We start from the raw sequence: 14,347 nt of genomic DNA on the forward strand, positions 1-14,347 counted from the left end.
CGTATCTGATGGAATCAAAGGATCGGTGATATCGACTTGTGTCGGCAGGGTGTGCTACAACGGTGTGAGCAAATCATTGATTTCCTTTGTCCCAGCTGCGATTCAGTGACCTTCCCTCTGTCGCTGCCGACCACGCACCTGCCCGTTCCCTCCGTCGTCAACTCTGACGGGGGTTGATGGAGGAGGAGGAGAGGGGCGGTGCTCGAGCACCGACCCACGGCACTCCACCAGAGGATTCGTGAGGGGGTCGCACTTCAGGAGGAAGATGGGTTGGTGCGCCCCGTGATAAGCTGTCAGTCCACCGCTTTGCCATCCTGTTTAATTGGAATGCATACATTTTTCCCCTCTATTATTTCATCAGTGTACTTGAGAACTGTACTCTGTAAGCTGTCAACGAGACAAGGCATTCTTACTGTCACTTATATTTAGCCCTCATCCTTAATGGTGATGTCATCCCTTCAATGTTTTAGTTTCGGCTTTCCCATCAATAAGGATTCGGCCAAAGATTTTGCTCCACTGAGCAGAGCAGCCATGCGGACATCCTTCTGAGGGCTTGACAAACAGAAGTCTGACAACCTCATAAAGACTTGATTATTGGCTGAAATCTTGGAATTGACAGAATCTTGTTAGAGCACTTATGTAGACATAACTGAATGACTGTAGGCTTAGTATGAGATAGCCATCTTGCACTGAGGATTCCCACTTTTTAAAAAAATATTTTGTGTATATGGTAGGTGGCCTCAAACAAAGTGATGTCCCATAATTGTCTTTTGAGCATCTTGTATGCACCCAATAATTGTCTTATGATTGTCCTGGGCCCATCATACAATTGTCCTATGATTGCCTCATGTACACCTTAAAATTGTTCTATGCTTGTCCAATGTGCACCATGCAATTGTCTTGTAACTGTCCTACATGCATGCTATCAATGTCTCATGATTGTCCTGTATGCACCCTTTCATTGTCCTTAGATTGTCTAACTGTGCACCCTGCAATTGTCTTGTAACTGTCCTACATGCATGCTATCAATGTCCCATGATTGTCCTGCATGCACCACTTCATTGTCATTAGATTGTCAGATGTGAGCCCTGCAAATGTCTTAGGATTGCCATATGTGCACCCTGTCATTGTCTCATGATTGTCCTATTTGCACCATAGAATTGTCCTATTATAATGCTTGTGGTATAGCCATCCAATATTCTATTATGTGCCCACTGGCATTGTCCTATGATTGTTCTATGTTCGCCTTGTCATTGTCCTCTGATTGTCCTACGTGCACCCTAAAATTGCCCTGTGAGTGCTTATGAGTGCGCTGTTTGCTCAGGAGTGCGCAATGAGCATTCTATTCACTAGGTTCCAATTTTTGAATGAGTGTATTTGCATATTATAAATGTCTTTCTGATTCTATGCGAAAAAAAGGAAGAAAAGAAGGAAAGAGAATGAACAGCAAACCACCTTCATGCACTTCCATAACATTTTTTTTTTCACATTTCAAAGCCATCCCTATTACTTTCTTAGGACTCCAAGTCTTCAGTTATATCAATCTGGCATAAAGGTGAGAATATTGTTTGCAGAGGTTTCTTTGTTGATATGTTTAGCCCGTTGAGGATGAGTCCCGAGTATACTCGGGCAAGCGTCTATGGGAAATAAGTGTTGTAGCAAAATCAAACCGTCCTCAACGGGTTAATGATTGTACTCCTTTTACAATCACTGGTATGACCCACCCGGCACACACTATTAAAAAGAGAGAGAGAGATTTACGTGATAAAGCATTTACATATGGCAATTGTAAACAAAAAACTTGGTTATGCTTTGCTTGATTTTATTTTTTTGTTCAAGCATGCTGCGATGCATTCCTGTAAAGCATGAAATATCTGCAGAATGACATTTTTGTGACTTGGAGCTGGCAGCCTTTTACGCAGCATGAATTGCCCCGGCATCCAGTGCATTATAGCGTGGACAAGAACTTTTCCATGCATTTCAATTTTGCGAATCTTGGCTCTCGCGAAATTTGCAAACTTGAAATGCACATGAAAAATTTCTGGATTTACAGTGCACAGGCAATCCTGGTCACTGACTTCTGTATCATCAAAATGCCATCACCCAGCAAAGGTCATGCATTTCTGGTGCAAATCCAAGGTGAGTGACGGAATACGATATTCAGCAAGGAGACGGTGAATGAATGGAAAAAACGTATTCATCTCAAGAAACACTACGATGAGCTAGCATGGAATGCAAAACAGTTAACGCATGAGAACAAAACTGAATAAAAAAGAAAAACACCTTATAAGATGATTATACAAAAGAGATAACAAAAACAACGAGATTCTTTCTCCGGTCCTCCTCCGTCTTCCACGACTCTAAAGCCAGTGAAGCGTGGATGTGTTTTTTCCTTTTTTGATTTCCATCTGCGCTATCCACGGGGAACGCTTCACTCAAGCGGACATTCACAAGGGAGACGGTGGACAGAGGGAGAGGAGTCATCCAAGTCATGTGCAGATTAAGGGAGAGGTACGCTTCACAAGGGGGGGGGGGGTAGAGCAAACTTTTCTTCATTTTTTCCCACTACAAGAATCAAGAGGAACATTATTTCAAAGGCTGTAGAAAGTTTTTATTGGGGGGATGGAGGGGGGGGGGGGGGATAGGGGGGCTTTCTTCTGTCCCTGTTTTGTATTCACTAAGCAGAGACGTAAGGTCAAAAGATTCAACACTCCAACACAGCACAGAATGTATAAAATCAGAGCATACATGCATATTAACATGTCTGTATGAGCATCAGGGATTTTCCCCCGAGAGTCTCATTTATATGCTCCATAAGCTCATCCATTTGTGCAAGCATGTGTGTGTGTATGTGTGTGTGTGTGTATGAGTCTATGTGCTGCATGTGTCTGTCTGTCTGTCTGTATATGTGCATGTGTATTTATGTCAGTAAACAGCCTCTGATCATCTCCACTTTTTCCATGCACAGAGTATGGGACCATTTCTGTCAATATATATTTCATGGCCTCTCCAAGAAAGTTGAACAGATTGTGTATATCTGAGCAAAGATACAAACTGAACTTACCTATTGTTGTCAAATCACCATGGAGACATCAGAGAAGCATGGAAAGGAAGAAAAAGAGAACAAAATTTAATTAATTCTAATTCAAGAGGGATTGAATCATACAGACCTTGTAATGAATCACATAATGTGGTCACTTACACAGAAAAATCAATATGTAAAGACAATAAAAAGCTTACATGTCGAAATATATCTGATCTGACATCAATATGCAATCTTCTCATATCTTTCTGATGGCAAGAATGTGAACATAGGTGACAGATATCATAAAATCAGAGTTAACAATCAAAATATATATTACATCTTCTAAGAGCAATAAAGATAATACACAAAACGGTTTTGGTGGTTGGAGATGTCCATTGATACTCTGTATCTCAAAATTAAAAAAGAATGACAAACTTTAAAATAGTGACAGCTTGAATAATGTGACTTTTGCCATTTGACACTTTGATATGACTAGTGTATTTTAAGAATAAAAGGATTATTTTCTTTTTCCAAAAGCTTCTACCATTGCCCTCATACAAGCTACTATTCTATTGCTTACATTGACAACTTATAAAAGTTGAGATGGATTTCTGTAAATCTGGAAACTTTTTCCTTTGTATCTTGCATTAGGGCATCTCTGCATTTGTTGTAATATATCTTCCACATGTACATTGTATCTTCTATACGTCTGTATTGTATTTCTGCTATATGTACCATTCTCATTTTCACAAAAGTTCATCAACAGCACACACAAAAAAAGATGCGCACACATTGTGAATATTCCTGGCTTTCAATACAGCATCATGCTCTGTCTACCAGCCATTTCTACAAAAGGCAAAGAAAGTGAAGTTTATCTAGACTGGTAAAGTGGCACCAGACCACATCAATTTATTGTAAAAGTTGACATTTTTTGTGGTGTTGAAATTTTCGCACATTTCGCGCAACCAGAAGCTAGCACGAAAATAAAAGCACGCGAATATTTTTGCCCGCCAATGTTCCAGTAGTTGAGGTCCTGATTTGGCGGAATTAAAAACATGCAAAACTCCTCTTACCCCATCGAGCACGAAAAATTAGTTGCGCGAAAATATCCACTTTTACAGTATTTGAAAGGAAGTTTGCTGGAAACTCAAAATATCCTCTCATTCACCCCCCCCCCCCAAAAAAAAAACACCTTACCAACTCAATTAGTGTTGCAGAGCCTGTTCTTAACACTGCATTTATGCAGGATAAATATACAAATGGTAATGAACCTGATAAAAAACACCCACTTAAACCCATACAGACATGCATACACACACACACACACACACACACACACACACACACACACACACACACACACACACGTACACAATTAAACAAACAAACAAACAAACAAACCCACACAAATGTTGCAAGGTGTTTTTTACATTTTGGCATTGGTCCCATAGAAGACCTGACAACACACAAATTGTATTAGATATGATGCACAAAGGAAGGATACACCCAAGACCAAACTTTTAGCCTCCAGATCAGCATCTTGATACTGACCTAGGACCGTGTTGAAAAAACAAATTTAATTCCTCATAATTTTCTGTCAGATGTTCCTTTATGTCTGTCTATAGCTTTAAACAAATGCTCTTACTTTGCACAAAATGGTACCCTTTTGTGAAGAAAAATGAATTCGTTTCCCCATAACCCTACACCACAATGTGAAGGAAGATTACATGTTCTATATTTGTGTCTATAGCCCTATGCATGTATTATTACTTTGCATCAGACAGTACCTTTCAGAGTGAGTTGTACTTTGGTTCATCACATCCCATAATATGTTGGGAGGAATTCCTATGCCTACCAGCTATCTTCCCTTCACAATATACCTTGTAGGTTTGATATGACTGGATATATTCAAATATATAACATTGCCAGCTATCTTCAGTTACAATTGCCTTGACAAATTCGCTAATACTATTCTACTTCTCCGCACAAAGGTACAATATACCTTGCAACTTGGATGCCAACATTCCACAAAAAAAAGAAGAAGAAAAGAAACAAGAGATACATTCAGGAGGACACATTAACAAACTGTATCTATATGGACAGTCAGGTAACTATGACACTGAGCACCATCCTTTACACCTTTACTCCTCATTGTCAATCTAGTATGTCATACATATCTGAACAAAACCACAGCCAACCTGAGGAAGAACATAAATGATGGTAGTGTATAGCTTCTACTCACTTTCTTAGCACCTCGCTCGGTGGAATATCCTTTAGTTTGTGGTTAAAATGTTTCACTTGGTTGGACAGTTTATTTTAGCTTTCATGGTTGGGTTTCCTTTTTTTATTCCATTCTGGCACTTTTGCATGCTCTCCCTTATGTTTCATTCAGTGACAAGTGAACTTCTGGCAGGTGTGGGGTGGAGGGAGAGGGAAAGAGAGGGAGAGACAGGGAGAGAGAAAGAGAGAGAGAGAGGGAGACCGGTCTGTAATCTCATCAGGAGCATTAGTCAAGAAGACGGGCGAAAGGGAATCCCCATGAGGGAGCCGATACCGATCGCTTTGAATCTGTGATGGCAGAGGTGTCTGACCAGTTGGACATGTATGCCAAAGTCAACCAAACACCAACCAGTGCAGGTTGGCATAATCCAACTATCATAATCTCACTGGAATAGGGTGCAAACTTTATTAATCATAACCAATGAATATCCAGTGTTCATACATGTCATGCATATAATGCACACCTCTAATGAAATGAAAATTGCCAAATGAAAATTGCAAGTCAAAAGAGGGGGTCTCAACAGGTAATGTAAGCCGATGTACGACAGACATGAAATTCTTGTCTGTGTGAGTGTGTGTGTGTGTGTGTGTGTATTACAAATTGATCCTTCAATTGCCTGAACTAGATCAGAGAAATTGGCTGCGACAAACGACATGTTCTCCCAAAATGACACGCGACCCCTACGAGGGAACCGCAATCGTCGGGGACATGGCGCGGGGATGGAATTGATTCTAATGTCCACCCCTTGCAGGGGACACAACGCGGTAGAGTACTTCAAAGCAGTAGGGACACAACTTGCAATTTAGCTCTCATTACTTTGTGAGAATTTGCGCAATCAAGTGTACCAATTGTCAGATTTTGTGCACAAATTCCCCCGAGATCGTGCAGAAAAACTACACCTAGACTTTGACCACACTACTGTTAAAATATTGTTGATTTTGGGTAAACTTATGCTTTAATTAACACCCTACCATACTACACTTAATACTGCAATATTGAAATGTATGTGTCTGCAATGGATTCTCAAAAAAAAAAGAATTATCTCTTGCAAATGCTTGCACACTAGGTCAAATAAACTCATATGATTTGATAGAATACTGAGTACAGATATTACGAACTTTTCACCATCAACATTACAACTTCTAGACATTTTTTTTTTTCATATCGTAATATCCGAGACTCTACTAAGTCCAGACATATCTCATGAAATAATTAGTCTCTCTCCCAAAGGCCAACCATGATGGCATTCTCAAAATGGTCTCAAGCACCCGATGAAAATACATTTGGTATTTTTTCTTCTTGTTTTTTTGCCCCTCATCAAAGAAAGCTCCCTCACTGATGCCGATATTGATACGATGCAGTTGATTAAACAGCCTCAAATGCTGAAACCGGAGCTCACGATGAGATCATTTTGCTCCCGGATGTGTTTGCGTGCTAATATCATCTTCTACTTTTTTTTCCTCCCATCTTTTCAGACGAAGCTGCGTTTTTCCATAGTCCAAGATGCTTGGGATGATGTTTGCACACATCTTAGGAATCATCCATGTCATTCCCACAGGTAAATCCCGTCAAGAACTCTGTGGATCCACTCTCCACGTCTCGATCAGTCAGTAAATGGAGGGTTTTTTAATGACCCAGGCATCCCTTCCCTCTACTAGCATTTGGGAAGTGGCAGGAGAGCTCAAACAATTATCGGTCTCAGGCCTGTTTGTGCATTGCCTTACTGCTGTATCAAAACACACTCAAATCGTCAAAGTGGGGGGAAAAAACCCCAACCTATTGTTTCATGCTTTTCATCATTACTCCGTGGCTCTACGCTCATCAGACCCCCCAAAGACGCGACGGTAATGCTCTCGAAAATGAGCGCAAAATTGCCAGTGGCGCAGCCGGTATTAGTGGCGTTTATTTGCACTTCTCATCAGCAAACCTTTTCCATCATCATGCCAACAACGAGCCCTTTTCTCTTCTTTCTGTTTTTTGGGTGCGTTTTTTTTTTCCCAAAATACTTCTGGTTACTGTGGATTCGCAAATGGAGACATCAACAAGCACATCGGATGGATGAAGAAAGGTAATGTTCCCTCATGGAGAGCAATTGGGAGTGTACAATTAGGATGGAAATGAAGTGATTACTACCGGCTTAAACCATGAAATGGATGGAGAAAGAATCACCGCCATTAACGACTGGACAAGCACCGCGGCTTCTGCGACAACGCAGGGGAGAGGTCTCAGTTTGGCTGTCGTCATTTCTGCCTGATTCTGTTCTTAAAGAGCAGTTTTGGCTCTTCTTTCGCCTCCTCAGGAAACTCTGATACCATTCTCCCGGTGACTGGGTGTAATGTCCATCTTCATTATGGACCAATTTGAAGATGAACTGTTGTTGCTGTGTTCTATTAATTCTCGTCTGCATGCCTGCCGGGGGTTGATGAAGTGACGATAAGTAGGTCCCTTGGATGTTATGCACATGCACACAAACACACAGACACACATACACACAAATGACTTAGAATCAGCTCGAAGGAGGATATAAACTAGAGAAGCACTCTGACAGCGCAGGCCTCCGCCAAGTATGCAGCTCATTTCCACCGTTCCACTGATCTTGTTATGTTCTTCCATAGAGATATAGTGATTTCCACCCATACATACTTATTGTGTGCTGAGAGTCGCCCGATTTCCCAATACAGAAGCCTTTGTTACGTCATAAACCCTCAGCTGCGCGGCGCGCCTCGCCCTAGCAGAAACTAGAGTATGCACTTTAGTGCGTGTATGCAAACCTCAAGTACGCGCAGCCTGAACTCCCAAGTTCATTGACCCTACCTGCCAAAATATCAAAATTCTTTATAAATTTCCCAAAAATTCTTGGATCACTACCAAAAGTTAATCGTTTGCTGCTTGTGTCATTCTCAACCTTTCCTGCAAGTTTCATCCCAATCCGTTAACTACTTTTTGAGTTATTTTGCACACGGACAAACTAACGAACTAACTAGCTAACTAACAAACAAACCAACGGTAATGAAAACATAACCTCCCCCCTTGGCGGAGGTAATCAAGCCATCTGAAGATTTGGTGAATTATATGTTGTTGGATATATCTTCCGTAATCAGCAAGTTCTCAACAAACATCATATATCTTCTGATGACATGGCTACAGGGTTGCCCTCACAAAATTCTCTCATATATCTGCAAGTAGAGAATACTGTTGTGTAAGTGCGTGGGGGGGGGGGGAGGGGTGTCTGTTTGTTTGGGCAGTGCCATTGTTATTCTTAATTTAACTGCCCTAGGTTGCCTTCATAAAGCTTTCTTTTTGCCAGGAGCAGAGGCACTCATTGCAATTCATCTAGAAGCAGGATACAGTCATTTACAATGTAGTTGCTTCTTGATAACTTTTTTCCATTTTTTTGTCCATTTTGTCCTTCAATTCTACTAAATAGATTGAAAAGTGGTACATACCTCACATGAGAAAACTGCATGTTAAAAGTAAATTACTGCAAAGATAGCATTGGCTATATGTTTATCATTGAAACTGACTGAAAAAAAAAATGCTGAGGGATGATTTTTTTTTTCCTCTCTCCTTTTGCTATACTGCTGCTGCTGGCTGGTTTTATACAGCACCATTGTTGTTGTTGTTGTTTTCACCCATGGAAACATCTACACATGACAATGCCCGAGGTGATGGCGACATTGTCACGAAAACAAATCTGCTAAAAGTAGAAATGATTAAAACAGCTGCATAATCCATCACCACAGTGTGACAAGCTTTTAAATACCAGATTGATGCCATCAGCCACATGCTTGAATGCATGTTATTTTTTCATTTTAGCAAGGTCTCAAATTAAATCCATCAGACATGGTTGGCTGTACAAATACACTATTGACAATACAACAGCTTGCATTTCATGTGTTGCAGAAACTACTGTCGGTTAACTTTCTTTTGTAGTCCCTCCCTGTGTTGTTCATTTGTAGCTTTCAATAATACTGTGAATTGTCATATTGTATTTTACTTTGTATTTTATGTACCTACAGGGCATGCTTGTAAAGCAGTTTATCAAACTGAATGCACCTACCCTGTTGTTTTTTTTAAAGAAGACATGAATATAAATAAATATGTGTTACACAAAAGCCAACTATCACAAGACAAAAGTATATGAAGAAAGGGATTATTTGTCATTTCTATATTACATACTTGATACGTAGATTTGGGTTTTTATTTTGTATGAAATAGATTGGTGTACTTACGGATTTACTGCCTCATAATTTGCCTTTTTCTTTGCTCTCAGTGCTAAACAAATTTATCAAAACTGCAATTGTGATCATAGTCCGTTGTCGAATGTTGTCTTCTCTCACAAATCCCTGCAACATATCTTTCTGGTTTTTACCGTTTCCATGGGAACCGTAGTCTAATGTTATCTCCTCTCACAGATCACCATAACATGTCTTTCTGGTTTTTACCATTTCCATGGGAACTGCAGTCTAATGTTGTCTTCTGTCATAAATCATTATATCATATCTTTCTGGTTTTTACCGTTTCCATGGGAACCGCAGTCTAATGTTGTCTTCTCTCATGAATCATCACAACAGGTCTTTCTGGCTTTTACCGTTTCCATGGAAACTGCATCCTCTTTAAAGGGAATTCAACAAAAATTCACTTTTCTAGAATTATGAAAGAGCAGTGGACCAACCGCTTTCAGAAAGCAGGGGGAATAATTGCTACCCTTAACATATGTCAATATCAAGTTGATGGAATTTGTAATTTTCATGAAAAATGGATTTTTGTAGTATTTTCTTTATATTTTCTTGGTATTGTTGTCCACTCATACGTCATATCCTCTAGTAGTCTCCTCATCCAGCGGTTCCAACACCAAAACTTTAAAAATTCATAACTTTTGCATCGATTGACCGATTTTCCTAAAACTTTCACTGATGTGTTCTACTAATGTTGCTGCTTTCACTCAATCCACATTGTTCTGGGGTTTATCTTCCCTTTCAGTCATTAATGCATTATTTATTTATTTATTTATGTATTCATTATTTCATTCATTTATATATTCATTATTTCATTTATGTCTGAATTTGTCTATTTCTTTCTTCATAGAGATATATCAGCACATAGATAAACCTAAGTCTGTAAATCTTTCCCTCCTCTGCATTCAAAATCCAAACTTAAATAATGAACACCTCACCCCCATGTCAAACCCTCTTTCCAGCAGATCAAACCACCCAGGCATCCACGAGCCAGAAGTCAGTCACATCATCCCTACTCCCCTCAACATAAATAAATCATGTGAGTGGATTCAAACTCTGGAATTGATGTATCTAGTAGAGGACAGAGAGGGGTACAAATATACAAAGGAGAGATAGAGAGAGAAAGAGAGGGAGATAGAGATTAGAAGGAGAGATATAGATAGAATGACAGAGAGAGAAAAACCTTTTTACCACAGAAAGAAAATCTGAAACAGGTGCAACGCATGCCTTTGCAGCTGATGCAAACAGGGGGAGGGGCACATGTACATACTATACACATATTTAACACACACACACACACACACACACACACACACACACACACACAAATACTCACGCACAAGAAGAAAAAAATAATGTAGCTCATTTGGCTGTTTTTAAATGAGTCAAATGCACATGTAAATCAATACACACCTGCAGTGCAGCCAAAGTGCTGAAATGCTGGGCAAGCTCTGAGGCTGTGTGCATTGAAGCTCTGATTGGGTTTATTTGACATAAGGGGGTCACTCAAGTTCAATTTCAACCATCTTGTTTCATGTTGCAACACATCTCTTCTTATTTTTGTTTTTGTCTTTATCTTTAAAGGGGGCTCAAGTAGGGATAGGATTGCCAAACTATTTTCTCCAGTAGGCCTATTTGTAGTCAACATCTACAAAAACCAAGTAATACAGAATGACAACATTTCTGTAATGAATACATATTAATAAATATGACAAAACCTCCCCCTCAAAAAAAAAAAATAACATTGACTTTACACTGTGCAGACCCCTTCTGGCACATTTGACTATCCACAGTTCTGGAGCATCACAAAATCAATTGGCATAGGCTTGTGCAGTGATCTTTCTTTGTTTGCAGTGATTTTACATCTTAGGTAGATGTAGCTACTCCCATAGTAAACTGGGGGGGGGGGGGGGGAGGAGGGGGCAAACACTACATAATGGAGATGATGTGGCATTTGGGTCCTACATGCCATAGGGTACTCAACAAATTCAATGGGCATTTGTTAGAAACTTTATTGACAGTGCATCCTAAAAATATGCTGATCTAAGCCATTACTTAAACACTTTTGTTATTTCTCTCTTTTTCTTTCAATTTAAAGTTTCAATTCAATTTTATTTCCATCGAAAAGGCCATACATGGTACAAACCATACATGCAAAAGGTAACGTAGTATACACATTATGAAGAATAGTACTAAATCTGAATGCAAGTGAATGTATAATACCATAAACAACTAATATAGATATGTTTAAAGGGATAGTACAGTTTTGGTTGATATGGTGCTTCACATTTTCAACTTTTTAAAGATGATTTTTTGAGATAATGAGAATCTTTCATGAAATATGAAAGAGCATATAATTGGTTTTTAAATGGCTGAGATATCCCAAACAAAGCGACACTACCAAAAGGTGGGACCCACCTTTGATTAGTTTTGCTTCGTTTTACTTTGCTGTTAGATATCCAAGCCATTTCAAAACCGATTTTCATCAACTAAACTTTGAATTCCTGCTAGAATTGTAAGCTTTTTAACATTGCATAGAGTGGTTTCTAAGTATCTCACAAAAAGATAAAAAATGAATCCTCATCTCAACCAATACTATACCATCCCTTAAACTCCTCCTTTCTTTTTGTTCATTTTCATTGGGGGAGGACATTTCCATATTTCACTCATTTCCCCTCATAATCCTAATACCACATCTGCCCCATCCCATTTTGAACCTTGATACCTGTTGAACCTGGCATTTTGTCTTTACACACCTTCCCCCTTGCATGCCTTGTTAACTTCAAACTCTCCCTCCTCCACGGACCACTACATTCCTTCTTTACATGAACCCTGCTCCCAGTCCCACCAAACTACCCCCCCCCCCCAAAAAAAAAAAAAAAAATGCAGCAGCGTGGACAGGATGTCTCCTAAAGATAATCTGCCATGCGACCTTCCACTAGACATCGGTGTTGAAAAGCAGCGGTCCACAATGATTGATGGCACGGGACAAGGCACGGTGATGTATTATGCATGGCAAGTGGATAGGGGGCATTTGTATTGAGCTATCAAATGTCCATGAACCGGCAGACTTTTCACGACTATTTGCAATGAATTGTTTCATTTATACTGGTCATCTTTTCATATTTTTTTCTCACATTTTTTTTTCAACAGATCTCACTGAAAGACTTATTCAGAGTACTCTGTTATTCTTTCGACTTATCTCAGAAATTTTTCAACACTTCCCAAAATATCTCAAATTGAAGGGATTCTTTCTCCCTGTTGGCATAAATCAGTAGGTGACTTCATTCGTAAAATGATTTAGCTCAAATACGATATCATTCTCCACAACACTACAGAACATGACAGATGACTACCCTGTGTCCCGAGACAATCTTTATTACATTGTCTTGAAAGATATCATCAGGAAATCAAAACCACATTTGCAGTTTGTCCGGTTCTATTTTTTTTTCTCTCTCTCCTCTTTTAAACAGGTTTCACTTTTCAGCCATTGCATGCTCTAAGAGACTTTCAAATCAAATCATTTTACAGATTCTTTGCGTAACAGCAAAATTTGTGTCTGCACAAACTTCCTCTGCAAAAAAAAATTCAGTAGGGTTAGAGGAGTCAGGTTTCAAACTTACATAGTTATTAGCAAAGAGAAGAGCAAGTCAGAAGACACCTAGAAGCCTAGAAAGGAAGAGGGGGAAAGCATCTTTCTTTGGGTGAGAGAGCTTGCTGTATAGTGGAACACTCGCTGATTCCAACGTCCATCCAATACTGGGACCAGCAGAGTGAAAGCTCTGCTGGAGGAGATTGTGGCCAGGTATCTCCTTGGGCATGCCACGAAGCGATATTCATTCATCTGTCACAAGAGGCACAACGACAGGTAGTTTGCTGGCTATACTCTCAAGATTACCTCATTCCGGAACTAATGCCATCGTGGCAATCAACTCGCAAAGAACTTCCTTCTGCAACTAAGCAAATGCCACGACCCTACCAAGGTCAAGTGTGGTCTCTGATTAACTGCACAAAATTGAAGAAAAAAAATCCAAGAAAGTTTTTTTTTTTCTTAACATGAATAACACTTTGATCTACTGCACACTTTGCAACACTGCAAGAGGATTGAAAATCTAAAAGGCAACCAAAAGTAAGAAAGGCAATGGTGCAATGGTATTTTCTGGGTTTTTTCTGCTTTAGTGGAGAAGTATAAGCAGTATCTAAACACAAAGGATGATATAATACAGTTTAATGAATGAATTTCATTTGCCGAAGAAATACATAAATCATGTAACAAGTGTTAGTTAGGTTTATATGAAACAGCTAGGAGGAGAGAGTGGTATCAGAATCCAAGTTGGTGCAATTTAACACTTACATATATATAATACTATAAGCAAGCTTTAATCACCAACGTTATGAAACACAGCAATATTCATACGGGCCACTAATATTTGTATTGAAATGTACAAGTTTCCACAGGGCAAAAGTTGGAAGCAGTTAAAAAAAAAAGAAATCCTGGCCTTGCATGACAATATACCATATGTCCCCTAAAAAATTACAACGGAACCCTCCGCAACGATAACTTAAAATATAGCAAATCAATCCAAATATAATTCCAGGGTATGAAACTACAACTAATTGCCAACATCTTACAGAAAACCCCATTCGATTTGCTTGAGTGGTCAAAGAGAAATGAGGAATTTCGTAGAGCATGTCAGGAATCTCTTCCCTCCAAGTTCTGTCTATTGCGTTCACTCAAAAGCATCCAAAAGCATCCAAGTGCTAAACTTGGAAGAATCAGACTTGTGACATGCTTTACAATAG

General features: G+C 39.4%; 1 protein-coding gene across 1 annotated transcript in view; it reads right to left on the reverse strand.

Annotated features, from left to right (window-relative positions):
* Positions 1–2,958: 2,958 nt before the first annotated feature.
* The window catches only part of LOC139712386 (uncharacterized), a 150,917-nt gene continuing 139,528 nt past the window's right edge, over positions 2,959–14,347 (reverse strand). Inside the window, exon 2 of the mRNA XM_071624212.1 lies at positions 2,959–3,064. Coding sequence (XP_071480313.1) covers positions 2,999–3,064 — 66 coding nt within the window. The 3' untranslated portion in view covers positions 2,959–2,998. The remainder of the gene's footprint in view (positions 3,065–14,347) is intronic.

This window comes from Diadema antillarum, unplaced genomic scaffold, assembly GCF_040938485.1.
Source record: "Diadema antillarum isolate AM-2024a unplaced genomic scaffold, OU_Dant_1.0 seq00001796_RagTag, whole genome shotgun sequence".
NCBI classification, from domain to species: domain Eukaryota; kingdom Metazoa; phylum Echinodermata; class Echinoidea; order Diadematoida; family Diadematidae; genus Diadema; species Diadema antillarum.